Raw genomic sequence first — 27,713 nt, 5'->3', positions numbered from 1 at the left:
AGAGAGAAATAGTACAATAAATCTTATTCATATCAGCAGTAGCAAACCCTAAATCAGTAGCATCAGCATTAGCGGCTTCATTATCAAACTAGGGCAGACCATATCTCACAAACCGACAGTCGGATTGACTTCATTCCACCACCAAAAGTTTCGGCTTCTAGAGGAGGTTTAGATGAACCTACAGCGCAGTTCAGATGAGGAGATCTTCTAGGCCACGCAAGTCAATCTTTACTTCTGCAGTTGCAGCTTCAGTTTCAGCAGTTTCCGGCTTCAAACTAGGGCAGTCGATATCTTGCAAACCGTTCGTCGGATTGACTTCATTCCACCACCAAAAGTTGCGGCTTTCAAAGGAGGTTCAAATGAAACTACAACGCAGTTCCAAAGAGGAGATCTTCTAGGCCACGCAAGTCAATCTTTACTTCTACAGTTGCAGCTTCAGTTTCAACAGTTTCTGGCTTCACATGTGTGAGAGAGAGAGACCCATTTCAGCGCATTAGAGAAGAGACTCATATCTGCGCAGTAGAGAGAGAGAGAGATGTGATGAGATGAGTGAGTCCAAATGAGGAAAAGTCCTCTTATATTTATACACAACGTTGGTGGGTGAATAGATGCGACTGTTGGGCTTCTAAGCCTACATGAGTTGTAGGTCGGCTTGATAATAATTCCATAATCAAAATAAATTCATATCTCCATGAATACTTATCGGAATTGGATGATCTTTATATCAATCCTACACCTCTCGACGAGAGGAATCTAATGAAAATATTATTAGCCATGAATAAGATGACCCACATGAAGTTTTGCCCTGGTTGCCAATTTTAACACTCCCTCTCAACCATGGAGAACTTCATTTGCAATCTGTCTATCGATCGTAACTATTCATCCATCAAATGCACTGCCTTGTACAACCTGACCCTTGCCCTGCTCTGCTCTATTTTGCCTGTTCTGCTTTGTCTTGTTCTGCCCTGCACTGATCTGTGCTATTTTGTTCTGTTCTGCTCTGCTCTTGCATTGTTCTGTTCTACTCTGCTTTTGTCCGAATTATGAAGAAGAAGAAATGATCGAGGATGTATCATACTGACTCAAAGTCAGTCTCAGAGTATGTACCACTGGTCCCAGACCAGTCTCAACCAACCCAAAGTCAGCGTCATATTGAGTACAACTCCAATGGTCCCAGACCAATATCATCCTCCACTGACTCAAAGTCAGTCTCAGAGTATGTACCACTGATCCCAGACCAGTCTCAACCGACCCGAAGTCAACATCATAGTATGGTACAACTCCTACCACTGGTCCCAGACCAGTATCATTGATCCCAGATCAATGGAGGCCATCCTAGCGTAGGGAGTACGGTAGTTACAACGATGCGTCCATCGGTACTACTATGGTCCCTAACTTCATTTCCCTGCTCATTGATCAGATGAGAGGTACTTCCCATGAGTCCCAGACTGCATGGGTAGGATGCCTTGACAGGAGAACTAATCAATCCTGTCCTCACAGGAGAACACATCAATCCTGCTACAATTGCCATGGAGAACACATCAATCCAGGCCTCACAGGAGAACACATCAATCCTGCTACAATTGCCATGGAGAACACATCAATCCCAGCCTCACAGGAGAACTAATCATCCTGCTACACAGGAGAGCGATTCATCCTGTTCCACAAGAGAGCGAATCATCTTGTCCCACAAGAGAGCGAATCATCTTGTTCCAGTGTGCACCACCCGGGGAGGGTGAGTCACCTTGTGGTCATATGTTGCTCCAGTAGGAACCGCAAGCCCTCAGAGCTCCCAGAGCTCAATGTATGCAACATGCAGGACCCTTGTACAAGGGTTTCTTGCCGACTCCAAGTCGTTTGGGAAAATCACAGATTAGATCTTTCCTCGGGGCTTTGACAAGGTGTATCAACCTGTACATCATCTTAATGTGATGGAGCTTCCTTGCTCATCGACTTACCATATCCCAGATGATGTCTATCTGCTAGAGCAATTGACGAATACGGGATTCCTCAATAATTGAATCCCACCTCTGGTTGTTACAGAGAATCACAGTGGTATCCAATGTAAATCCAAACAGCTCACTGAAGAGCTTTCGCAACCAGACTGCCTCACACGAGGTTATGCTAGCAACAATATATCCTGCTTCGGCGGTGCTCAAAGCCACCAACTTCTGCTTCCTGGTCATCCAGGATATTGAAGCAGATCCCAAGGTGAAACAGTACCTGGAAGTGCTCTTACGGTCCACCACACTGCCTGCCCAATCAACATCAGTATATCCAAGTAGTCTCACATCTCCGGCAGTGTATCTTAATCCATGAGAGATTGTGTCCTGAAGACATCTCAAAAGATTCCTGGCATCAATCCAATGAGGCTCAACCAAATATGAGCTCACAATGCTAACTGCAAAACATATGTTCGGACGGAGGTTCACCAAGAACATAAATGCGAATGAGTTTTTGAAACTCAGAAGCATTTCCCAAGTCTGGTCCGACATCACTACCATATAACTTCTAAAAGTTAAGATCCTCGAGGTAGTCACAGGCTTGCAGTCCATCATACCGAATCTTTCTAATATATTTACCACATATTTTCCTTGAGATAGGAAAATTTCCCTTGGCTTCTGCCACACTTCAAGTCCTTGGTCCTTTATTTCAAATTCAGAAGCCATCTCCCTCTTACATTTGTGAATGAGAGGGTTTGCACCTGTTAGAAAGAAGTCATCCACATACAACACCAGTATGAGAGGCTTGTCATCTTCAACCTTAAAGTAAAGGTTAGGATCAGCTTCACTCCTAGTGAATCCCAGCTTCATCAAGTAGCTATCGATCCTCTCATACCATGCTCGGGGTGCTTGCTTCAGCCCATAGAGAGCCTTCTTCAACCTGCATACATGAGATTTTCAATCATAAATCTCAAATCCTTCAGGTTGCTCCACATAGACCTCTTCTTTGATAGAACCATGCAAGAACGCGGTCTTAACATCCATCTGATGTAGGTTCCATCCTTGTGAAGCCACAAGGGCTATGATCAAGCGGATGGTCGTATATCTGGCAACAGGTGCAAATATCATAGTCTATACCTCCCTTCTGGGATAAACCACGAGCAACAAAATGAACCTTATACTTTTCCATACTTCCATTTGCTGCATGCTTTATCTTGTAAAGCCATTTTGAAGTAACAATTGTCTTGTCCAGGGTCTGGGAACTACTTCCCAGACATCATTCTCCATAATAGACTCATATTCTATGGTCATAGCATCCTTCCATAGTTAATGCTTGATGACATCTGAGAATGATGAAGGTTCATTTTGTATGATCGTGCTCATGATGGTCAGGTATCCCTGATACCTGTTAAGTTTCTTACTTTGATGGAAGGTTCCTCAGGGTGCAGCATGTCCTTCAGCATCATCAAGTATCCCCCTAAGCCATGAAGGCCTCTTCCTAGAAGAGGAAGGCTCATGTGGATGAGGATCAATCAGATCCATGGGTTCTTCTACATCAGGCATTGATTCATCATCCTTTTCTTTCGGTTCCATGGTGTCGGCTTCTTGAGAGCTCCTCAAAGTCGGAAGATTGATCACCTTGCTGAGAGCTATATCTTCGTCAAAGGTGACATCATGACTAAGTATGACTTCCCTTTGACCGGTTACATAGATTCTATAGCCTTTAGTATTTTCACCATAGCCCACGAAAATTCCCTTCTTTCCAGATGCTCCCAATTTATTTCTTTTCTCTTTCGGCGCATGAAAGTATACAGGGCTTCCAAAAATTTTAAAATGAGAAACATCAGGTTTCTTACCGGTGAATTTTTCTTCAGGAGTCTTGGAACCCAATGCTTGATGAGGGCATCGATTTTGTACATATACGGCAGTGTTTGCAGCTTCAGCCCATAGAAACTTAGGAAGACTTTGATCATGTACCATGGCCCAGACAGCTTCCATCATCGGTGATTCTTCCTTCCCACCACACCATTCTGCTCAGGAGTATGTGGTGTAGTAGTCTCCCTCTTAATGCCAACCTCAGGTATGCCTGAGTAAACCAATTGTAATATATCGGAGGTCTTGCTTTGGCTTGAGGGGAATGGTCCCCTTTTGAGCTTTCCTTTGGCACATCCCGGACATACACCTTCTTTCTCTACTTGGAATTCAGGCATCCCTGTTACCATCTGTCTTACATTGGGTATAGCTTTGTAATGAAGGTGGGCAAACCTCCGATGCCAAAGTTCAGACTAAAGAGATGTGTCACAAGACATGACACCTAGCGGACTTCCATCGACCTGATATAATGAATCAACACTAAACCCAAGAGTAAAGGCATCTTTAACATTATTTTCCCATATACATACCTTGCCATTGCTGAAGGTTACCTTGTAGCCTCTGTCTTCCATTGCCAAGATGGACACTAGGTTCCTTTTTCGAGGTCAGGTGCATTTAATACATCCTAGAATTTCTAGCCTTCTTGAATGCTTGTCCTCTTCCTTGATTCCCAGCTCTCCTCTTACCTTTGCTGTTGAATTTGTCATTCCTTTGATTGCATCAGAGGGATTTCGAGTTGCACCACTGCATACTGTACCATGCTTCTCTAATCATGATTATCATCATGCTGCCCATGTCCATGATTTTATCCATCATAATGCTGCTCAAACTAGTGTGCATCATCATCATGCTATCCTATATGTCCATGATCTCATGTTGCCCTTTATGTCCATGATCTCATTCCTCATGATGCTCATGATCTCATACATAGTGACTTGCTTTATCGCAAATGTAACATCGTCATTTTCTTCTAGCCTTAGGTCCAACCTTTTTTGATTTAGTCCTGGAATTATTTCTTTTCTTTGCATGAGAAGAAAAGGCAGTAGGAGGACCTTTAGGCATGGGCATTTCTTGCACTTCTTCCCTTGTTTCTTCTTGAATGCATCTAGCCATTAATTTCTCGAAACCAGGAATTACATTATAGTTCAAAAGAGTAGTCCTGAACACATACCATTCAAATGGCAATCCTCCAAGAGTTGTGAGTGCCATTTCTCTGTCAGTAATAGTTTCCCCAATAGATAGGAGATCGTTCTTAATCTCAGTGATTCTTAAGAAGTATGCTTGCATACTTTCATCTTTACCCTTCTTGATTTCCCTCAGCTTATTTCTAAGAAACAAAACTTGATTTGCATCATTAACTTTAAATAAACTCACCAGTCTATCGTAGATTTCCTTGGAGGTGTCCAGTTCAGAGATGTAGGCCACCAAGTGCTTGTCGATAGAGTCCCGGATGATCTTCTTTGTTTTGACTTCTCCATTTTTCCATTTGTTCCAGGCAGCAACAGATGCATTTGATGAAGGCTCAACAATATTGCCTCTTACATGGTCCAGCACTCCTTGATCTTCAAGGGTTAGATCGATAGACATCTTCCATCCGTGATAGTCAGCTTTCTCACGGAGCTTGTTTTCGGCAGGAAAGAGTGTTGAGGACCCCATAGTTCTTTTAGGATAGCCTTGCCAATCTTCTCTTCAATGATTGCTCTTGCTCTTGCTCGGGCTTTGTCTTCACCTCAGCTCTGATACCATGTTAAATTATGGTATGTTCTATGTTTATAACAGTTTACTTCTTTTTCTTATTATATTCCACCGATTAGCAATCACATGTACATAAAGTAAAGTGCAGATAAAATATTAAACGATCGACAAAAAACAAGCCAAGACAAGAGACACAAGATGTGGCGGCTAGCCAGGGACAAACCCCACAATGTGTGGGGAAACCCTTTGATCAAATCTTCTTTTATCTTCAATAATTCAGCAGAGAGAAATAGTACAATAAATCTGATTCATATCAGCAGTAGCAAACCCTAGATCAGTAGCATCAACATTAGCGGCTTCATTATCAAACTAGGGCAGACCATATCTCACAAACCGACAGTCGGATTGACTTCATTCCACCACCAAAAGTTTCGGCTTCCAGAGGAGGTTCAGATGAACCTACAGCGCAGTTCAGATGAGGAGATCTTCTAGGCCACGCAAGTCAATCTTTACTTCTGCAGTTGCAGCTTCAGTTTCAGCAGTTTCCGGCTTCAAACTAGGGCAGTCGATATCTTGCAAACCGTTCGTCAGATTGACTTCATTCCACCACCAAAAGTTGCGTCTTTCAAAGGAGGTTCAGATGACCCTACAACGTAGTTCGAAAGAGGAGATATTCTAGGCCACGCAAGTCAATCTTTACTTTTGCAGTTGCAGCTTCAGTTTCAGCAGTTTCCGGCTTCACATGTGTGAGAGAGAGAGACCCATTTCAGCGCAGTAGAGAAGAGACTCATATCTGCGCAGTAGAGAGAGAGAGATGTGATGAGATGAGTGAGTCCAAATGAGGAAAAGTCCTCTTATATTTATACACAACGTTGGTGGGTGAATAGATGCGACTGTTGGGCTTCTGAGCCTACATGAGTTGTAGGTCGGCTTGATAATAATTCCATAATCAAAATAAATTCATATCTCCATGAATACTTATCGAAATTGGATGATCCTTATATCAATCCTACACCTCTCGACGAGAGGAATCTAATAAAAATATTATTAGCCATGAATAAGATGACCCACATGAAGTTTTGCCCTGGTTGCCAATTTTAACAAATTGAAGAGTAACATTCCCTACACCCTTTACGGGATAGGTGGCATTGTCTCCGAGAATAATCCCCAAGTTTGTTTCCTTCTCTATCAGATTAGAGAGCGCTTCGTTGTATCTGGTGAAGTGCCTTGAAGCATCACTATCAATAAGCCAATTTCCCAAAGTGTCCAAAGGAGAAGTAGAGGAGAGGGCTGATATAGGATAATACTCCTTTTGCTTATTGTTAACAACATTCGATTCTTCATACCTGGAGTTCCTTGCTTTATTGGAGGGTCGACCAATTCCTTGATGTCCCGCATTTCTTTTTCCTTTGCCATTGTACCTGTCATTCCTTCGATCATTGTTGTTGAAGTTGCCCCTGGAATGATTGTGATCATCATCATGTGATGTGTCCCTTCTATTTGGACACTCCCTTGCATAGTGGCCAAACTTATTGCAAGCAAAGCATCTGCCTTTCCTTCCACCCTTGGATCCGGGCTTTCCATTGAAATGACATTTAGACCCTGCATTATTTCTCCTTTTGGCATGAGTGGAGAAACCAGTGGGGTTGCCTCTGTTAGAAGGCATTTCTTGCTCCACCATTCTTGTTTCTTCCTGAAGGTATCTTGACATCAATTCTTCAAATCCCAAAATTCGATTATTATTGAGAATAGTGGTTCTAAATATATACAACTCGGGTGGGAGCCCTCCAAGGGTAGCGATAGTAAGTTCCCTGTCAGGAATGACTTCTCCAATCGATAGAAGATCAGTCTTGATCTCAGTGATCCTTAAGAAGTAGGATTGAATATCCTCGTCCTTGCCTTTCTTAATATTCTTTAGCTTATTTTTGAGAAATAAATTTTGATTTGCATCACTAACCTTGAACATGCTTACCAATCTATCATAGATCTCCTTGGAGGTGTTCAAATCGGAGATGTAGGCCACCAGACGCTTGTCAATGGAATCTCTGATAATCTTCTTCGCTTTGACTTCACCCTTGGTGTACTTGTTCTTTGTAGCAGCCGATGCATTTGATGGAGGCTCGAGGATTTTACCCTTCACATAATCCAACACTTCTTGTTCTTCCAATGTCAGATCAAGAGACATCTTCCATCTGTCTTCAGTGATAGCTCTTTCACTCTTGCTTGGGCTTTGTGTTCACCTAGCTTGTCTTCAGCCGGGAAGTGGGATGAGGAACCCATTGAGCCTTTTGTCCTTTCCAACTGTCTTCAGTGATTTCTCTTTCACTCTTGCTTGGGCTTTGTGTTCACCTCATCTCTAATACCATGTTAATTTTTGGTATGTTCTATGCTTAAGAGCAATTTACTTCAATTTTCTTATTAGCCCAATATCAATATCTAGATTAGCAATCACATCAACATGATAGAAAAATGCAAATAGAACATAAAAATACGCAGTAGAAGACAAGCCAAGACAAGAGGACATAAGATGTGGCACCAGCCAGGGACAAACCCCAATGTGGGGAAACCCTTGATCAATTCTTCTTATATTCTTCAATAGTTCAACAGAGAGAGAGATAGTACAAATATACAAAACTGATATTTTATGACAGCAGCAGTAAAGCCTTGACTAGAGAAGTCACTGCTGGTCAAACATGGCAGAATTCTACCTCTAGGTAGCTTGATCAAACCTAGGCAACTTTGGCTTGCAACTGTAAATACAATCAGCCCAAACACTGCTCATAAATCTGATTTCATTCTGCAGTAGATAGCTGTTCTGATTAGGGTACTTGCAGCAACCCTAAGCTTCCTTGACAGTATTGATTTGCTGATCTGGTTAGGGCACTTGAATAAGTCCTTCCATGAAATTGTGCACATCCTTGACTGCCCTTAGCAGCCCTCACTATGGTGCTATGGCCTGCGGCCTAGCACATAGCAACCGTCTCCAAACTAGTGTCCAACCACCCTTAACGCAACAACATTTAGTCTATAAGAATGCCAACACTTTAACTTGCTGCAATGCTGCAATTCTGGGACTAGTTAGGGCACTAACCACAGTCCCTAACAGCCCATCAAACTGGCCCAGAATTGCTTCTGTTGATTGCGACTGTCCTCCAATGGGATGCTGCCCTCCACACTGCTCCTTTGGGGCAGTTTCAAGACCAACGCATAGACCTATCTCTCTAACACAGCTAGGACACCCAAACAGTCACCCAAACAATGTCTCTTTCCCACGCTGTACCTATAGCATCCACTCTGCTTCTAGGGCTTCTTTTGCTTTGTCTTATGACTTCTCTTAGCTGTGGATTAGGTATCCTTCTAGCTGTGTATAAGAGCCTTCTTTTTCTGCAGCTTAGGGTCTCTCCTTAGTTGCGTATTAGGCCTCTTCTTGAATTGCAGATTAGGGCCTCCCTCTAGCTACGGATTAGGGCCTTCTTTGCTGTGGATAGGCCTCTTCTTGACAGGATCTATATCTCTCTTGACTACAGCTAGATGACCTTAGATGACTGTGGCTATATCTTGCTTTTTTTGCGGATTAGGAGCCTCTCTTCGACTGCGGATAGGGCCTCCTTCTTTGACTGCGGCTAGGGCACATCTGATCTGTGGCTAGGACTCTCTTGATGACTCTTTCCCTATGTTGCCAGGAAACGTGGGTGCGGGGACGGGGACGGGGACGGGGACGGCATTTTTGGAAACAGGGTGCGTGGGTTCATCGGGTAATATAATAATATTAAATTTTAATAATTATATTTAATAAATTATAAATTTATAATTAATAATATATATGAAATTTGAATTTGTATATTTTTTCAACTTTAAACAAGAAAACTTTAATGATAATCATTCAAACATGCACATCATTGAACATTCAACATTGACATTGAAATTTCAAAATTTATCACCAAAAAACTGTTCTTTTGAATCTTTTCCGTGTGACCATGACACCTACTAAAACTGAAAATTCAAAATACATACTAGGATAAATGCTAGACTCAGCTATTTTGGTGAAACTTGAGACAGATTTTGTCACACACAGGCTTTAAAATAACTATGCAGCTTAGTTTCATTTGCAAAGATGCCTATCAATGAATCAGGCAGTGGTCGTACAGATCCTTCCTCCTACACAGCCAAGGAGTGTTAGCATTTCTGCCTCCTGCTCTAATTTCAAGACAACTTCTCTCCTTATTGAAATTGCTCATTCTGGCTGGAGCTTGAGCTTGTAACTTTGCTTTGAATGTTTAGTCTCTCCCATATAAAAACACAATTTTTTCATAGGAGATTCTTCTTAACCTGATAGTGGTCTAGAATTTTCTTGATGTCTAATCATCCACCTGCCCCATGCATGGTGTGCTCTGTGGTAAAGCAATCCCAAAAACAGTGGCAGCCTTACCCTTCCACAAAACACGCTTATCAGTCTTTGTTTCCCAATAAAATGCACAACAGCCATCTGATGGCTTGAGGGATAGTTTGTCTTTAAGTGCGAAGCTCTGCCTGAATATTAATTATCTAAACATAAAACATCTTCGCAATTTTTAGAGATTACTTGGTGTACAAGTCTGTAGAGACCATATATAATTTAGGCATATTTTCCTAGTTTTAATCTTAACATGATGTTATCAGAATGCTGTGAGAAATTGGCAGATTTTGATACTTAATTTAGCCGTTGTCCAAAATAGCCCTTCGCCATTTAACAGCATCAGCTGATTACAGCTTATGGCTGGTCTCAATCCTACTTTCTATTTGACCGAAAATGTCTGAACCTGTATGTGTGCATTTACAGTTTATAATTTGATGGTTATTTGGCTCGGGAATGAATGTTTCATTCCAAATTGATTTACAAGAATTCTTAAAAAACAAGACTTGTAAAAAACTTAAAAAACCGGGTGCGGGTACCCGTGCAACATAGGTTTTGATGGTAAGGACCGTGGAAGAATGTTCCATTCCAAATTGATTTACAAGAATTGATTTAGGGTTTTTTAGGTTTTGTTATAAGTTTTACCTTCGTTATAAGTTATTTTTTTAATTTCAATAAAAAAAATTATTTGAAAATTAAATTTTTAATATAGTTTTTTTTATGAAGAACCCAAAGAACCCGAAGAACCCAACCCGAAGAACCCGAAGAACCCAAGAACCCAAGCACCCGAAGAACCCAAGAACCCAAGAACCCGTTAAAGGAAAAGAACCCAATTTTTTTTTTGAAGAACCCGGTTCTTCATGGAAGAACCCGATTCTTCTGGGTTCGTCTGGGAAGAACCCGTACCCGAATCCGGTACTTGGGTGCGGGAACCCGGGACGGGTTCGAGAACCCCACCCCTGGGTGCGGGTACCCGTGCAACACAGCTCTTTCCACAACGTCTTCCTTGAGAGAAGACAAACCCAAAACATGTGGAGAGAGAGATCATGAGATAATGTGTGCCTCAAATGACTTGAGGTCTCCTCTATTTAAATGCAACGTTGAGGTTGAGTTGGGGGTAATTTGCTTATTGGCCGACCTTGACAATTTGTCAAATAATATAAATAAATTCATATCTCAATAAACACATTTCAGAATCGGATGATCTTTAGATCAATCCGACACCTCTCGGAGAGAGGAATCCAATCCAAGAAAAATATCAGTTGCCATAAATAAGATGACCCACATGGAGTTTGGCCCTAGTTGCCAATTTTAACACATGTCCATGGTACATCCATCAATGGGTAGGTAGCATGTGATATAATGATGGTACAGATTGGGGATCAACGGAAGGATTCAGGCCACATGTCATGTTACAAGGGCATCTATATTGAGGGAAGCCCACACTTGGGTACATGAGTGTAGGAGGGAGCAAATCGTGGTACATGAGTTAGCCTGACCTTTGTTTTTCCACCCTTCTTCTATGCCTTTTGCCTTTAATTGATTTTTCTTCATAAGTGCTCAGGGCTCCAAGGGATCAGAACATGATGTGTAGGATATAATAATGGGTAACCCCTTTTAAGGTGGGGTATTTCATTGCCCACCAAGGGTTAGGGCAATCATGGGTTCCTTAATGTTGAGGGGCTCATCTAAGGCCCATAGGAACTAGGGTGATGGCCATAAATAAGGGGTAGAGCTAATGTTTGGTTTTTTCCCACGTGCTAAATTTGTATGTCTCGACCATCTTTTTCATTTTGTAGTACATTTCTTGTTGAGAGTGGCCAAATTATGCTTTTTATTTTCTTTGTAGTTGTATCAACCTTCGGGGCATCATTTCATGGCCAACCCAGAATGTGGTTAAGGGGAGGGGAAGCTAATCTTATGTGAACCCAGTAGACACATGTGGACCTGGATGGGAAAAGTGATGAATGGGGTTAAAATGAGTTGAGAATGATGTATATGGTGTTAGGAAACAAGACCACACTACCAAAATGAGGATTTCCCATGTAGTGCCAACCCTAAAGCTAGTGGCTAGTAAAGAAGGAAGATCCCACAGGGCTAGGATACAAGGCTAACCACAAAATCGGGTAGAAGAGACAAGAATACAGACCTAGCCCACTCTTTCTGCCAAATCGCCCCACCAATCCATGCCAAAGTGTCCATGATAAGTAAGTAAAATCACTCAACTACAATGTGGAAAAAGTCGAAGTCGGGATTAATTCGGCAAGGGTCCAAAAGTTGAAAAACTCAGCAAAGTTGGGAGTTTTTTTAAAAAGTCGGCAAAAAGTCAGCAAATTTAAAAAACACAAAATTATTCATTTTTATTTTTATTTTTTTAACATCTAGAGTTTCCACAACAAATAAATGCATTTCCACATAAACATGTAAAGAAAGCTAATATATAATATGTATATGAAGTCTAGTGCTACATCACATACCAAAATAGTGAATCAACTCTTGAATTTTGAGTCTTGTATGAGTCTCAACTCTCAAGAGTCAAAATATCAACAAAAAATATAATAAATGTATATCATGAGTCATCTAAAAGTCATCAAGTAATCAGTCACTGAGATCCTCTTCCCCTTTTACGGGAAGAGGGAACGGCTTTGCCTTTTCCTCTAGAGGAAGAAGGCCCTGCCCCTGGGGATACAAATGGACTCAATTGTCCTCTAGAAGCGATGGAAGAGGTGGCCTCTGTCCTATGCTGTTGCTGCCCATCCTAGATGATGTCACCTCCTCATCATCATCCTCATCCAGCTCTGCCAGTGCCCCCTGACCCTGATGTTGCTCCTCCTCCTCTACCTCTGGCTCTCCCTCCCCTGCAACAGCTACATCCTCTAGATCCACACCTAACCAATCCGGGATCGAGTCCATGATCGGCCTCTCAGTCTCGACTCTCCATGAAGAGGTGGTATCAATATTGTCCAATGAGATGGCTTCCACATCAGTAGGTTTCTGAAGCTGTCTCACCCACAATCAAAGATTGTAGTAGACGTAGACCATGTCATTGAGGCGTTGGGACTCCAATTTGTATTAGGGTCATAGATTGTAAATTAGTGCTTAGAAAATTTAAATATTAAAATTAATCAAATGAAATCAAAAAATTTCATTTGAAATCTTTTTACCTGTTGCGCTTTTTGCTGTGTATTTTGTCAAATACACTCCAGTTGCGCTCACACCCAGAGGAACTGCATGTTTGGCTGAGCACTTGAATGGCAAGCTTTTGGAGATGGGGTACTCTCGCACCATAGCTTGTCGACCAAGCATCTACAAGTTAAAAGAAAAATGAGAAACATAAAAAAAACATTGAAATTCTAAACTTGAAAGTTTGAAACAAACTGAAGCTTACCTGGCATTTTGGTCGTCCTATTCTTAATAGCCATGTTAAAACCAAATGTGCCACCTCCCATCCTATAGACCTCCATTTCTTTAGAAATATCTTCACATTCTTGCTCAAATGACACCATCCTCTCGACACAAGTGAAAAATCCATCCATCACCTCAGCATCAAATCTGAAACCATAGGCTTAAGAAAATGCAGGGTTGAGGTAGATACCTGCAACATGAATGGGGCGATGGAGGGTATTGTTCCATCGTTGATCAATCACTCTCCATATGACCTGTTGTTTCTCTAACCCCTCGTCTCCCTTATCTGCATAATAAGCACGAATGGCTTCTTTGGCCCTATCCATGGCCTCATACAAGTAGCCCATTGCGGGCTTGTCTCCATCAACCAACAGAAGAACCCTTACCAAATGAAATGGCACACACCTCCTCTACTCCTGCCCAAAAGCTCTGATCATATGAAACTAGTCTGCGTATGCCCTCTCCCTTTGGTTTGCGGCTAATAGATAAAGAACGTGAATCCGCTGAGAGAAACATGCTCTTCACATCCCACATAGAATTCAACAAAGACTGAAGAGATATGAAAGTAGTGGCAAATCGTGTAATGGCAGAACGCACCAACTCTTTGTTTTTGGTGTATTTTCTCATCAAGCTAAGCACAGATGCATGGTTATATATAAATTTTGTTATGCTCTTGGATGATTCAACAATATCCCTCACAATAGGAATCTTACCTATATCCTCCAACATCAAGTCAATGCAATGAGCAACACAAGGTGTCCAAAACAAGTTAGGATACCTCTCCATAAGAATCTTGTTAGCTGCAACATAATTTGCAGCGTTGTCCATTATGACTTGGACAACATTGCTTGGGCCTACTTCCTGAATGAAGATGTCCAACAACTCACATAATGTACGTGCATCTTTAATGTGTGCAGATGCATCAACATATTTCATAAACATTGTCCCCTTAGGACAACTAACCAAGAAGTTAAGAAGGGTCTTACCCTTCTGGTCAGTCCAACCATTTGACATGACTGTGCATCTAGTTTGTTCCCATGATGCCCTAAACTCTGCCAATCTAGCAGTGCAATCAGTCTTTTCATCTTGAAGAGGCCCTCTCAATTCTGCAAAGGTGGGGGCTTTGTACCCCGGGCCAACGACAACAACAACATCAAACATAGGCTGGTAGAATGGGTTTGTCTTGGAAATGTTGAAAGGAACATCACTCCATAGAAGACACTTACTGACCAACTTGTCAGCTTCTGCCTTTTCCTTTTTTTCATTGATGATTTGATCCCAGGTTGTGCACTAGCTGTGGTTCTAGGAACAAAAAAAGATGAGATAGATGAGGGGTTGGGACCTATGGGTGAGGAAGGTGATGTTGAAGAAGCACTGCTACTCTCAATTCCCCCCACTCTTGAGGCCCCTACAAGTTGGATTTTTAGTGCTGCCCTGGTGTCCTTTCCGTCCTCTTTATCCATCAATGATTGAATGGCCCGTCAGATGATTTCTGGAGTTGTATTTGTGCAAAGGTCAACATTTTGCCCCGGAATTTGCCCCAAATGGAATTTTAATCTGTTGATACCTCCTGACATATGCTTGCCACACAACTTGCAAGTCAAATACATTCTATTGATCCCCCTAGTTTCGGGTGTAGTATCAGGTTCACCAAATTCCCACATAGCGTCCAAAATCCTTGGCATTTTGTTTTAAACTTTGAACTTGAATTTAAACCTGGGCACAAAAAAACATTGAAACAAATTAAATTGCTTCAGCCTTCAACTCAGCAAAATATAATTTGTATTGCACTCAGAAACAAATTAGTAAATTACAAATTTACAATACATAGTAGCTATTTTGAAGTTTATTGAATATTCAAGTAGAATTGGACATTCATAAGGATGAACTTGCAGTTGAAAATGACGAGCAGTCTGAAGTTGAGATTCGAGAAAGAAAGTGTGCACAATGTGGACATTGAAGGCTGAGCAGTTATTAACTTATTACACTAAGGACTGCAACTATCATCACATGAACACTGCCGTTATCAAGTCAATATATAGTCATTATAAGGTCACTATTTTATCATTTATGATTATGTCACTGTTTCAAACTTTCAAGTTAAGGTCATGTCACTGTTTTGCTGTAACAATAGGATAGTCCTGTAGGTGATTTTCAAGGATGAATGTCATACAATAAAGGTTCATAACAAGAGTCTTGTCATCAACGTTCATCACAGCAACATCACCACAATAGTTACCTAAAAAAATATACAAAGGATGCTTCCAGATTTTCAAATTAAAGTCACATAAGTTATGTCAATGTCTTATATCTAATAGTCAATTGTCACAAATCACAAGTCCATTGTTTAGTCACTGATATTGGTGCTTTGCGTAAGTATAGGCTACAGATCAAACGCCAGTGCTTTCTGAAATTATATGCTACAGCCCACAGATTTTTAGGCTCTGTGCAGTGTGTACTGTGTAGATTCCGTGTACAGCCCTCAATTCAAGAATCAAAGCACAGTGATTGCACTCATAGTGATTTCTGTATGAGGTTCTAAAATAGTAAAATTACTCATTGTTTCCAGGAAGATGGAGAAGTTTCCAGTGGCATAACCGCATAGCCATATACATATTACAATCCGTGGAAAGATTTAAGAAACAGGTATCTCGCATTAATTAGAAACATACCTTAATAGAGTGGGCTCCTCTTAATGCTAATATCCTCCTCTTAATGCAATGGCAAACTCTTGTATCTCCACAGTGCCGAATGCCAAAATACATAGCGAAAATAATGAGAAATTAACCTTTTCCAGATTTTTATCCACGGGTTGGGAAGGGAGGCCGACTTTTTGGGTTGACTCCCGATTAAATCGGGAGTAATATGAAAAAATTGTGATTTTTTCGTTTGCCAAAAAGTCGCCAAAAAATTGTGCGATTTAATCGTTTTGCCCAAAAATGGAATTTTAGGAATAAATCATGATTTTTTCGGGACTTTTTCCACACCAACTACACCAATGAAAAGCCATTGTTTCGGGGTTGGGAGACCCACCTTCAAATATACGATCATAACAGATGGGCGAGGGACCACATGGAGGTGGCAGAGACAATGGCACATCTAGCTATTTGGGGGCTGCCAGGCCGACTTGGTCTTGGAGGGGTAGTTTGACATTTTGACTTAAATAATTCTTTTGACCTGTTACAAAATGCCCAATGGGATCTTTTACATATGCCAATGACTCTATTGACTTCTTGACTCTATGACAAGCCCTAGAAGCACACAATGGATGCCTGACCTAAAATAAATTGATCTTGAGCATGAAACCCATGCTATACAAAAAATAATAATAATAATTTTCTTTTTTTCTTTTTACAACATACAAAATTTCTTTTTTTCTTTTTACAACATACAAAAATCAAGAGTACATTACATATTATGAAGAGTTACATATTTCAACAACAACCAATTCAACCCATCTTTGTGGCTACATACATACCATTACCATTACATGTGTTCAAGTTGTTATACAAACTACCGAATATTTAATATTTACTTCATGTAAATTTTGATTTTTACAATTTCTTTTAATTGTTGTTACAATCTAACAGAGCTTGGTTGGAGTTGTTTGGGCATTAGAATAGTCACTTGGTGGATCACTCAGGCCTGGTTGCAATTTTATTGTTAGAAACTCTAGACAGCACCCGTGTTCATAACTATTAAGATGTGTTATGTTTGTTAGATTCATATGATTACTTTTATCCCATTGGCTGATTTGATAGATACTATTTAAAAAAATTATTCTGTCCTTTCCTTATCTGTTATTTCTGCAATACAATATACTTTGAAAATGATGATTTTACAACCTCATTCAAATTTTAAAAGCACAGAAAATGGCCACAGTAAAAATATTAATCCGTAGAAATGGAAAAAATTATTTTATTTACTCATTACATTGAGGATTGCAACCAATTCAACCCCTTTGTTTATCTTGGCACCATTACATGTGTTACATGAACTTACCTGTTATACAAACTATCAAATATTTAATATTTACTTGATGTAAATTTTGATTTTTACAATTGTTGTCACAATCTAACAGAGCTTGTGTGGAGCAGTTTGGGTGTTAGAAAAGTTTCCACTGCTAATACTGCTGTGCACTTGGTAGATCACTCAGGCCTGGTTGCAATTTCATTGTTAGAAACTTGGACACTTGAGCACATGTGTTCTTTTAATTCTACTGTTAGCATTTTGCTATACTAACTATTTTGTATTTTCTTTGCTGGTTTCAAACTGAGTTTGAAGATGTCTTATGTGCTCTTTGTTAGATTTTAAATGATATATTTTTATCCCATTGGCTAATTTGATAGATACTATTTAAAATTTTTATTGTGTCCTTTCCTTATCTTTTAATTATGCAATACAATATACTTTGAGAATGATGATATTAAAATCTCATTCAAATTTTAGAAACACAGAAAATGGCCACAGTAAAAATATTAATCGGTAGAAATGGAAAAAATAAGAGGTCTAGAATATATAGAAAAAATGTTAATCATGATAACCACCACAGCTGAACTAGGAAGACAAGAAATAGTATTGGGGTTTTGACTTTCCTAGGTCCTAGCTATATTTCATTAGGCTCTCAAAGTCACACAATTTTAAGAGCTTGAGATCCATGTTGCAGTCCCACTGGCTCTTTTATTTTAACCTGTTAAAGCGGTTCATTGGTTGGTCTTGAGCAATAAATTTTTGGGTTTAAATCCCGTTGATTCATATATATTCATCACACATGGAGTAGGTAAATCCTCTTAAGCCCCTACTCCCCATAGTTAATCAATGCATATGTGTGAAAGGGATTCTTTGTAAACTCTAGGATGGAATGATTGTCCCTTGTATGCAAAATCTTATGTTTTCAGCCACTCTTATTTTATTGCCCAGATTTGTGGTTGTAAGTACTTATCAATGCCTTTTGTTTCATATGACCTCTTGCACCTACAGTAAGAGGCCAACAAACCTTCCTTTCCTGCACAGGGTTGTGGTTGTAGATACTTGATCAACGCCATTTGTTGCATATGATCTCTTGCATCTACAATCAGGGGCCAAGATTCCCTTTAGACTTTAATGTGATAGGAACTTTGAGGATTTCAACAGTTGATTTATGTACTAAATGATCTTTCTGTCAGCGTACTTTTTCATTAATTAATACCTTTAGGTTCTTGCTCTAAGGGATCTTAAGAAAGGATCCTGTCTTTCATGAAAAAATATGTTTGCATTCTTGGCCTTCAACAAATGAATTAATATTTGGTTTTCTTCTGTAGGTACAAATTAGTCTTTCCATGTTAATTTCGTTTTCGATGTTTCATGGTCTTGAGTTTTTTAACAAGTGTATCTGAGCTTTTTATTGGCTTAATTTCTTGCATTGATTCTGCAGTGAATCTTCTACGGCCAGCACACTTGTTGCTTAATATATTACAGAATCAATGGCTTGCTATTGCATTTGAGTTTCATTTGACAGGTTGTACAGAAGATCCACTTGCATACCAATTTTGATAGAGTCTATCCGTGTATAGCAGATCCACTTGCATACGAATTTTGATATAGTCCATCCATGTACAGCAGTTCCACTTGCATGCCAATTTTGATAGTCTATCTGTATAAGGGTATTTCTTTGGCTGTAAACCATATTAAACAAATTTGTGGATTATATATGCAGTTTATATTTAATTCAAAGTAGACCCTGTTTTGTTTTCTGAGTAATTCTAAGAGGTCACCTTTATTGAAGATATGGTAAATTGTCTCAGTTTTAATTATGAAGAACTCTTTTAGCAGTTTTGATTATGATGAACTCTTCGGGATATGAGACTGTTGCATGTGATAGTAAATAAAGGTTTGTTATTGCATTTAAGGTGCACTTAATTTCTGTTTTACTGGTTGTGCAGGAGATGCACTACTTGCATTCCAATTTTGATATAGTCTATCCATGTTTAAGGATATTTCTCTGGTTGTTAAACCATTTACACAAGTTTGGATGGATAAATATGCTGTTCATATTTAATTTGAAATTGGCCGTGTTTGGTTTCTGGTTTCTGAGGATGCTCTGCAGTCAAAATATGGTAAATTGTTTCAGTTTCGATTATGAAGATTTCTTCTGGCAGTTTTAATTGTGAAGAAACCTTCTGGAGCATTAAATGTGTTTAAACTTAATTAGGATTTTGCTGGATGGGTATAAATATGTGTACTGCTGACTTTTTCTCATAGGTTATGATTCATAGATTACTATGATAGTTGATTTTTCTCATACGTTATGATTCGTAGATTACTTTGATAGTTTATTGAATGTTAATGTTTATTTAATCATAATGCATCTTTCATGTTTTGAATTTGGATCATTGTCCCATGTTAAGGGATTAACTTCTGTGATGCTTTTGTGTTATAGTTATTTGCTAAAAAGACTAAATGACCTCATGTTCTCATTCATGTCCTTAATGATATCGATGGTTAAAAGGACGGCTACCCATGAGTTTGTCTACTTGCCTATCGGTCATGTAGTGCCACGGGTTACTCGTATTGTATTTTTCCGGTTAAAAGCCTTGATTTGTAAATTGCCATAAATATTCCATTGGAATAGATTGTCACTATAGATCCTACTATATTCTAAAACTTTAGGCTACTTAAATTATTTTTTCTTAGATCCGAGATTAATTATTACTAGGTTTTCTTGAATATATGAAATAACTAAAATGCGAAAATGAAAGAACAGGAACATGTACAGATAATCCACACAAATGAACATCAGATATATCTTGGGAAAAACCCAATACAAGAGAATCCAGCTAGAAGGTAAAGAATGGGAACTCACTATGGAGTCCTTTTGACATTATGGCCTATTGTTGCTTAGATTGTACAATCACTACAACAACCACTCAGGGCGTGGACTATCACTTTGATCCCCACCCACTGCGTTCTAGTTGTCTCCCAACAACAAGCTATGGGGGGTAGTTCCTATGGAAATGCGAAGATGAAGGACAAGTTGGTGTCCGGGAGACACGATTGAATGGCCTAGCTACTTGGTTAATTTAGCAAGACTTAAAGATTAGATTAGATTTGAATGTGAGACCAGTGTCTTATGGAGTCAACTTCTTGCTTATTACCAATTAAATGCCTAACCGGATGAACAATTGCTTGGATGCTTCACTAATGAAATGCAAATCCTACAAGTTAGGTGAAATGCAAAATATTGGTTGATTTTAAGTTAAATGCCTATTCAAAATTTAACCTTTCTCTTAACTGTTTTGGAACTAGTCTCTTAGATGCCTATTCAAAATTTAACCTTCCTCCCCCTTGTGTTCCAACTTCCAACCACCAGGTGCCTGCGGCGCTGTAGAGGAGGCTATGGCTCTGACCACTGCAAGTTCACTGTGTTAATCACTAAAGAGGTGCTAAGTCCCTCAAGCTAAATTGAGAAAGGGTGGCCCTAGATGTCTATCAATGTAGGTTTATTAATGCAACTAGACTTAGAATGTAATGTAAGATGGATTGAGTGATTCTTAAGGTAAGATTTCTTAAGTTGTTTAAGTACTTAATTATGACTTGATTTTGAATTATACCAACAAGTACTTATCAATAAGATAAATGTGCCAAGTCACCAAGTGCCAATAAGATACAATAGATACCCACAATTATTCAACAATTACGGGATGTGCCCAAATTTCGTAATAATTTATTCAATGATAATTGAAGCATTTGGAATAATTTAACCAATGCTTAACAAGATACCAACGATTGTTACCACAAGATTATCAATGCTCTTGCTTCAATTAAAAGCTTCCAAATGAGATAAATGGCAATTTATTGAACTCTAATTGTCAAGAGATATTCGAATAGATTGTTGGTACAACAAAGCATGCATTCTCTTATGAACCTAGCTACTTTCTCTTGCATCTTGGGCCGATACACATACCTCTGCAAGTTAGCCATGGTCTTCCCTACACCTAAGTGTCCTATGACCTTGGAGGTGTGGGCCTCTCTAATCAGCTGTAGTCGTTCACCTTTAGAAACACATAACTTATCCAGCCTGTGGAGTAACCTATATTGGAGATGGTAGTCAATGGTGTTGTTGCCATCATGCACATGACTCTAACTCCGCAACTGTTGATATACCTCCTTGAAGTCCTCATCTTCTGAATATGCCTCTATGTATGCATCATGGGTGAATGGCTCCATGTGCATGAGTCCCAAAAGTTGTGATTTTTGATGTGGGTGGACTTGAAAGCAAGTCGGCCAACTTGTTTGTGTTGCCCTTCTTATACTTCACCAAATGAAACTGCTGTAAAAAACCCATCCACTTGTAATGCCTAGTCTGTTGTAGCTTGCTCTAGGCCTGCAATTATTATAACAACTGGTGATCTGTGTGGATTATTGTCTCCTTTCCCATAAGATAGTGCTTCCACTTCTTCACAACATGCACCATGGTATAGAGCTCCTTGTCGTAGGTAGGGTAGTTAAGAACTGCCCCATGAAATACTTCAAAATGGTATCACATAGGCCTTCCTACCTACATCAAGACAACTCCCATAGCATACCCACTCTCATCTCTCTCCACATCTAAGGGTTGCCGCAAGTTTGGTAATGCTAGAACTGGTGCTTGACTAATCCTCTTCTTTAGCTCCTTGAAATCCTTCAGTTGACCTTTTCCCCACTAGAAACACTTGGAGCGATGCTACTACCGCTGAAAATGAGGCTATGAATTTTCTCAGGTTTTGTGCTGCCCCAATGAAACTCTTGACATCAAAAACATTAGTAGGCACCGACCATTTCATAATGGCCTCCATCTTGGAAGGATCTATCTTCAGTTCTTCTCCACCGATCACATGCCCCAGATACACCAAAGGCTATCGTGGAAACTCGCACTTCTTGATATTTGCTAGTAGTTGGTGCTTTTTGTCAAATGTGAAATATGTTCCTCCCATTTGGCACTATATACTGGCATATCATCCAAATAGACAATATTAAATCAATCTATAAAATGGCACAATACATCATTCATTAATCTCACAATTGTAGTTGGTGTATTGGTGCATTAAATAGGTCAAATGGCATAACTAACCACTCATAAAACCTAGCATGGTTTTGAAGGCGATCTTCCATGTATCTTCTTCTTTGACTCGAACCTGGTGATATCTAGACTTTAAGTCTAGCCTGGTAAACTACTTTGCTTGCATCTAACATATCATCTACCTTAGGCAGGGGTATTTGTTCTTGAGTGTGATTTTATCCAATGCCTTGTAATCTATATACATCCGCCAAGTCCCATCTTTCATTGGTACAATGATGATGGGTGACCCACATGTTGATGTACTCGGTCGAATGACACCATGTTCCAACTATTGTTGCAACTGTTTCTTCACCTCACTTGCTTCTATAACAAACTTCTTGTACAACCCAATATTTGGCAATGGGGAGTTCGACAATAACTAGATATCGTGTTCCACTTCTCTCTTATGTGGTAACCTAAGTCACCTGACACGGGGACATGAGACACGAGGATTCGAGTGTCGAACATAGACACATTGACCCCACGCAACAAGACATGTTAGAACACATTATATATATTTATATTTCTTACACATTCTCATTCATGATAGAAATTCATTGATTCAAACATAGATCTTCAAAAGATGTAAGTTTTACAAAGTAACATTATGCATACAAATACAATTGTAACATAATGCATATTCAATATTCATTAACGATCCAATAGGAGAAAGAAAAGATACTGTAGTTTTCTCATTTAAGTCATCAAAATCAAAATGTTTTACATAGGTAGTAGCAATGCCAATGGAAAATAGAAATAGAAAATACAATACAACTACAAGCCTTAAGGCAATATGTATCTCATGAGTCATCAATCCTCATCATCAAAATCAACATCATTGTACTCATCATCATGGTCAGCACTGCTCTCCTCTGCTGCATCCTTCTCCTCTATATCCAATGTCATGTCTGCATTTGCTGCATCCTCCTCCTTTGTATCCCCTTCCATTGCCCCTTCTTACTTCCCTTGATTGAGTCGTGAATGTTGTAAAATAATAAAGAAAAAATGGACAAATTTGTAAAACAAATGCACATGCAAACTACTATAATAAAAATGCAAAAAATAGAGAGAAAATGCACTTACCTGTTGCTTGAATTGCCTCCAAATGCTCCCACACCCTTTGCTCTTCCCAATCACACACCCACAACAAACTCACAACAAGAGAATGAGTATTGTGAAGTTAGAATGGCCCAAATCAACCTTTTATAGCCACGCGAAGGTCAAAAAAGTGTGACAAGTGTCCTAGAATTGGGACACGATATGGACATGCTCGGACACGATCCGGAGGACACGTGCCCCACCGAATCATTTCTGATTCCCCCGATTTGGGACACGTGAGGCCTGGGCAACGAATCTGGTTTCTTAGGTGGTAACCCATTGGGCTCTTGGAACACATCCCTAAATGCCTATAACAACTCCTCTTGTTTCTTCGTACACCCCTTATTGACTCCTCTTCAGACTAATTTTCTCTTAAAAAAAATAAAACATACTTCTTTCTAGAACTAATCAATTTCTTGGCTTGGTTGGCACTTACCAGTGAAATTTTCGACTTGCCTTTATGCACATTAATGATGAACGATTTTCCATCGTTGATGAGTTGGTATTGGTTGGCTTTATTCATGAATATTGCATCACATATGTACATGTATGGACTCCTAATACGACTCCACATACATCAAGGGGAACCACATCTAGATCTACTTCATCGATAAAATCAACATTGATAGAAAATCTAATTTTACATTGTTTTGTTAATCAACACTGATAGAAAATCTAATTTTACATGGTTTTGTTACCTTTAACTCCGCATCCTTATTTACCCATCCCAGTGGATATGGGTTTGGATGATCATGAACTTCCAACCCCAACTTCTTGACCAGCTCTTTCGCCTGCAACACTGAGTCAAACCGAGCATCAATATTTGTCTTCTTGACCTGTATCTTTATATGGATGAGTTCAGTCATTTATTTCTCTTCCTGTTGCTGAGGGCTACTCAGATTCACCTCCTTCTGCACTGACATACAATAGATCTTCTCATCCATGTCCGAGATGCTTTCAACTTGGTTGCTCAAATCTGTGGCCATGAGATTCTTCTTCTTATTATATTTCTTCTTGTTCTTTGGGTTTAGCTGTAGATGTAACTTCCACACTTCTCCTTTGTATGGCCATTATTGTTGCAATTGTGCTAAGATCTTTGCACTGGTGTTGTTGCTGTCTTCTTTTTATCTCTTCCCACTTTTTGCTTCTTCTTTCCCTCTTTAGAAGCTTCTTGATTGCGCTCTTTTCAGTCCTGTGTTCTCTACAATTTGGGCTTGAACAACATCACTTGTTCACATAGATGGCGGTGCGGACCCCCCAAATACTTGAGGAATACATATGGGTTCTTTGGAGAGATACCCAACATTATAGCCATCTTCTTGAATTCCATGGTGTACTCCTGCACACATTGGTCCAACTTTTGCCAAAAGTAATGCCACTGGATCCACTGGTCCTCCACATACCCAATGGGATAAAATTGTGACTTAGGAGGGTTTTGAAATCTTCTCACTTGGTCACTGGAGGTTCTCCCTCCAACTTTAGGGTTTTTGTGTGTCTTTTCCACCAATTTAGTGCATGGCCCTCCACTTTCAGCTGCGCAAATGGGATTTATTGTCCTTCAATATGATGGACATTGAAATAAATTTCCCAGTTGCTGCAATCAGTGATTCAACTTCATACCATAGATCTCGCTATGATATGGATTGATATCGATTGTTGCTTCCATTTTAAACAGGGTTTGATTCATGGCACTTGAACCGAGTTGATCTTTTCTGAATTCTTTCTTCGACTAGTTCTTTGTTTCTCCTCGATCTTTTGATCCCCGTTCAGATTTGTCCTTTGCATTCAAATCCCCATCTTCTCCAAATATTCGTAGCTTGTTACTCAAGGTTTCCATGAGGAGGTTTACATTACGGTTGATATCTGCGACTTGTTGTTCCAGCCACGTAAACCTCTCCTCTGCAAGATCATGAGGTTCGTTTACAGATTCATTAGCCATGATTAGGGTTTTACGATTTTCGGCTCCACCGATCTAGATCTCCTTGCAATCTCCACAAAATACCCAAAGAAACCTGCTCTGATACCAAATGATCTATAAACTGTCATGGATATTCCACTGGACAGTTCTTCCCAACAGATCTGATAATAATATATTAAAATTCTAAATTTCTACACTATTATAGTTTTATTAAAACTCTAGATCTATAAATTTAACTGTACTTAGTGCATGCATGGGAATGGGAATTATGCAAAAAAGTAGGGAATGACAAAATAAGCTCACACACACATAAGATGCAAGATATGCTCTTGGAAACCCTTTCGGGAGAAAACCCAGCTAGAAGGTGAGGTCGCTTTGCTCTCTTTCTATGTCTGGAAAATAAGGCTACAAGTACAAAGAAGTAATGCTTGTAGCTCGTGGGATGCTACAGTGCACAAATTATTTGTGTGCTCTACCTCCTATCTTTCATGACTGTCTTTGCTCAGCTATGGAACAAAATGCTCTTCAAAGAATGGAATGCCTCTTCCTCCTAGTGGCTCGGTTACAACACAACCCGATAACTTACTAGTGGTGAAGTTTGACTACATCAAATCTTAACTACAATATAGACTCTTCTAGAGTCTTTTACATCAAAAACACATGGTTAGCCCCTTTTCCATGAATAATGGGGGCTGACGTGACATCCTCCCAAACTATAGGTGTGAAAACAAGAAGATCAACTTCTAAGTGGCATAATTTTTGCATACAAGCTCCGATTGACACGCTTCTTGTGTCGTTGTAAATATATTTGTATGTAGAAAAGCATGAAAGGGTGCCACACGACAGCGACAAATTTTTACCCCCAAAAAACATCATTTGAAGCCTCAAAACGCTCTCGGAAGGTTTCAAACCCCGTTTTGCCAAACTAGGTCCCACCAGTAATAATGGTCCCGTGAGCTGATTCCTCCACTTTTTCCACTCCAAATGCATCGAGATTAATGAAAAACAATATAATTATCCAATCCGGATCATCAAGGCACTCAAGGTTCTCAACACAAGCCATAAGGAAGCATCTACTAGCATGACATCAACATTTCGACTTGCACATGTGGAGATTTACTTTATTTCACAAAGGATACTAGGTCGATTTATGACCTAGATTGTTACTTGCATGTTATTTTATGATCTAAAGGGGCTAATAGGCTAATTAGGCATTCATATGCCTCATATAAGAAGAAGAACATATAATTGTAACTTCTCATCATCACATCACTTGAGATATTTCAGCCTCTTGAGTTGAATTCGAACTTGTATCTTGAGGAGAATTTGGAGTATCTTGATGCACTTTCATATTCGGAGCTATTGTTTGGATGAATGGAATGGATTCTTTGCATGTTATCTTGTAAGTGTATCTAGATGTTGAAAATTAATTTCTTATATGTCTAATGTATGGAAATTTGTTGATTCTAGTAATTGCAATTATGCCCTAATTTGTTAAATACTTATTGAATGCCAATCTAGACGATTTATTGCATGCATTACTCATAAATAACATGCAAATGGATGTCCTTAGTGGTGAACTCTTGGTAATTACATATTCCATTGCATAGGTAATTGTTGGAATTTTGCTTGCTAGGGCATCAAAATTTTGGCCTTTTTAGAAGCTCTTTGGCTAGTTTAATGCATTGAAGATTCCATACTCCAAGGAGCAAGTGACTGGTCCATTTGATTGGTCATTACATCTTACTTTTATCCATTTTCTCTCTAGGAGACTAGGGCTTGTTGTGAATCCCTAGGCAAGTAGAGTTTTGGTGATTGGAGAGCTTAAACATCAAGGGACTAGTATTTTCCACAAAGCTTATCCTTTTGGTGGGCATCCACTTCAATTTCATCCATAAACATTCTTACCCTAGTTATTTGCATACGAGGGAAACCCTAGTTTTCCTTCCACTTAAGTGATTTCTTGAAGGTTTCATAAGCCTTGGCATAGTTGGTATACATTGTAGGAAACCATTTCTCTTTTCATTGACCTTTGGATACTCCAACACTCATCAAATTGATCAAAACCTAGGTTGTTTGCCTGTTTACTAGGTCTCATTATAGAAAGCAAATTGTTTCCATGTGGATCCCTAAGCCTAAATTGTGTATTTCTTGAAGAGCTCCTAGTGAGATCATTTCACACATTAACCTTAGAATATCTATCATAAGTGATCTCTCTCCCACCGAAGCTCCTCCCATTGATGAAAGTTCGTAAAGGGCAAGGGGTTTTGGCTATGGTGACAATGGGCCACTACCCAATTATTGCCTCTTGGT

The 27,713-nt window shown here is 39.5% G+C and overlaps 1 protein-coding gene across 3 annotated transcripts in view; it reads left to right on the top strand.

Moving 5' to 3' along the window:
- The window catches only part of LOC149255274 (small ribosomal subunit protein uS15-like), a 176,523-nt gene extending 156,995 nt beyond the window's left edge, over positions 1–19,528 (top strand). For 2 of the 3 annotated variants that reach the window (XM_089457195.1, XM_089457193.1), the window contains exon 5: positions 18,722–19,040. In XM_089457195.1, the coding sequence (XP_089313321.1) occupies positions 18,722–18,755 (34 nt within the window). In that variant the 3' untranslated portion in view covers positions 18,756–19,040. Of the gene's footprint in view, positions 1–18,721; positions 19,041–19,229 lie in introns of those variants that run through there. The other variant, XM_089457194.1, reaches the window with a different exon arrangement.
- The last annotated feature ends 8,185 nt before the right edge of the window (positions 19,529–27,713 follow it).

Source organism: Pinus tabuliformis, chromosome 7 (assembly GCF_031772625.1).
Source record: "Pinus tabuliformis cultivar Carrire ecotype Pingquan chromosome 7, CPIR1, whole genome shotgun sequence".
In the NCBI taxonomy this organism is placed as follows: domain Eukaryota; kingdom Viridiplantae; phylum Streptophyta; class Pinopsida; order Pinales; family Pinaceae; genus Pinus; species Pinus tabuliformis.
Note: the sequence above shows the minus strand (reverse complement) of the source record. Positions and strands in the feature narration are given on the sequence as shown.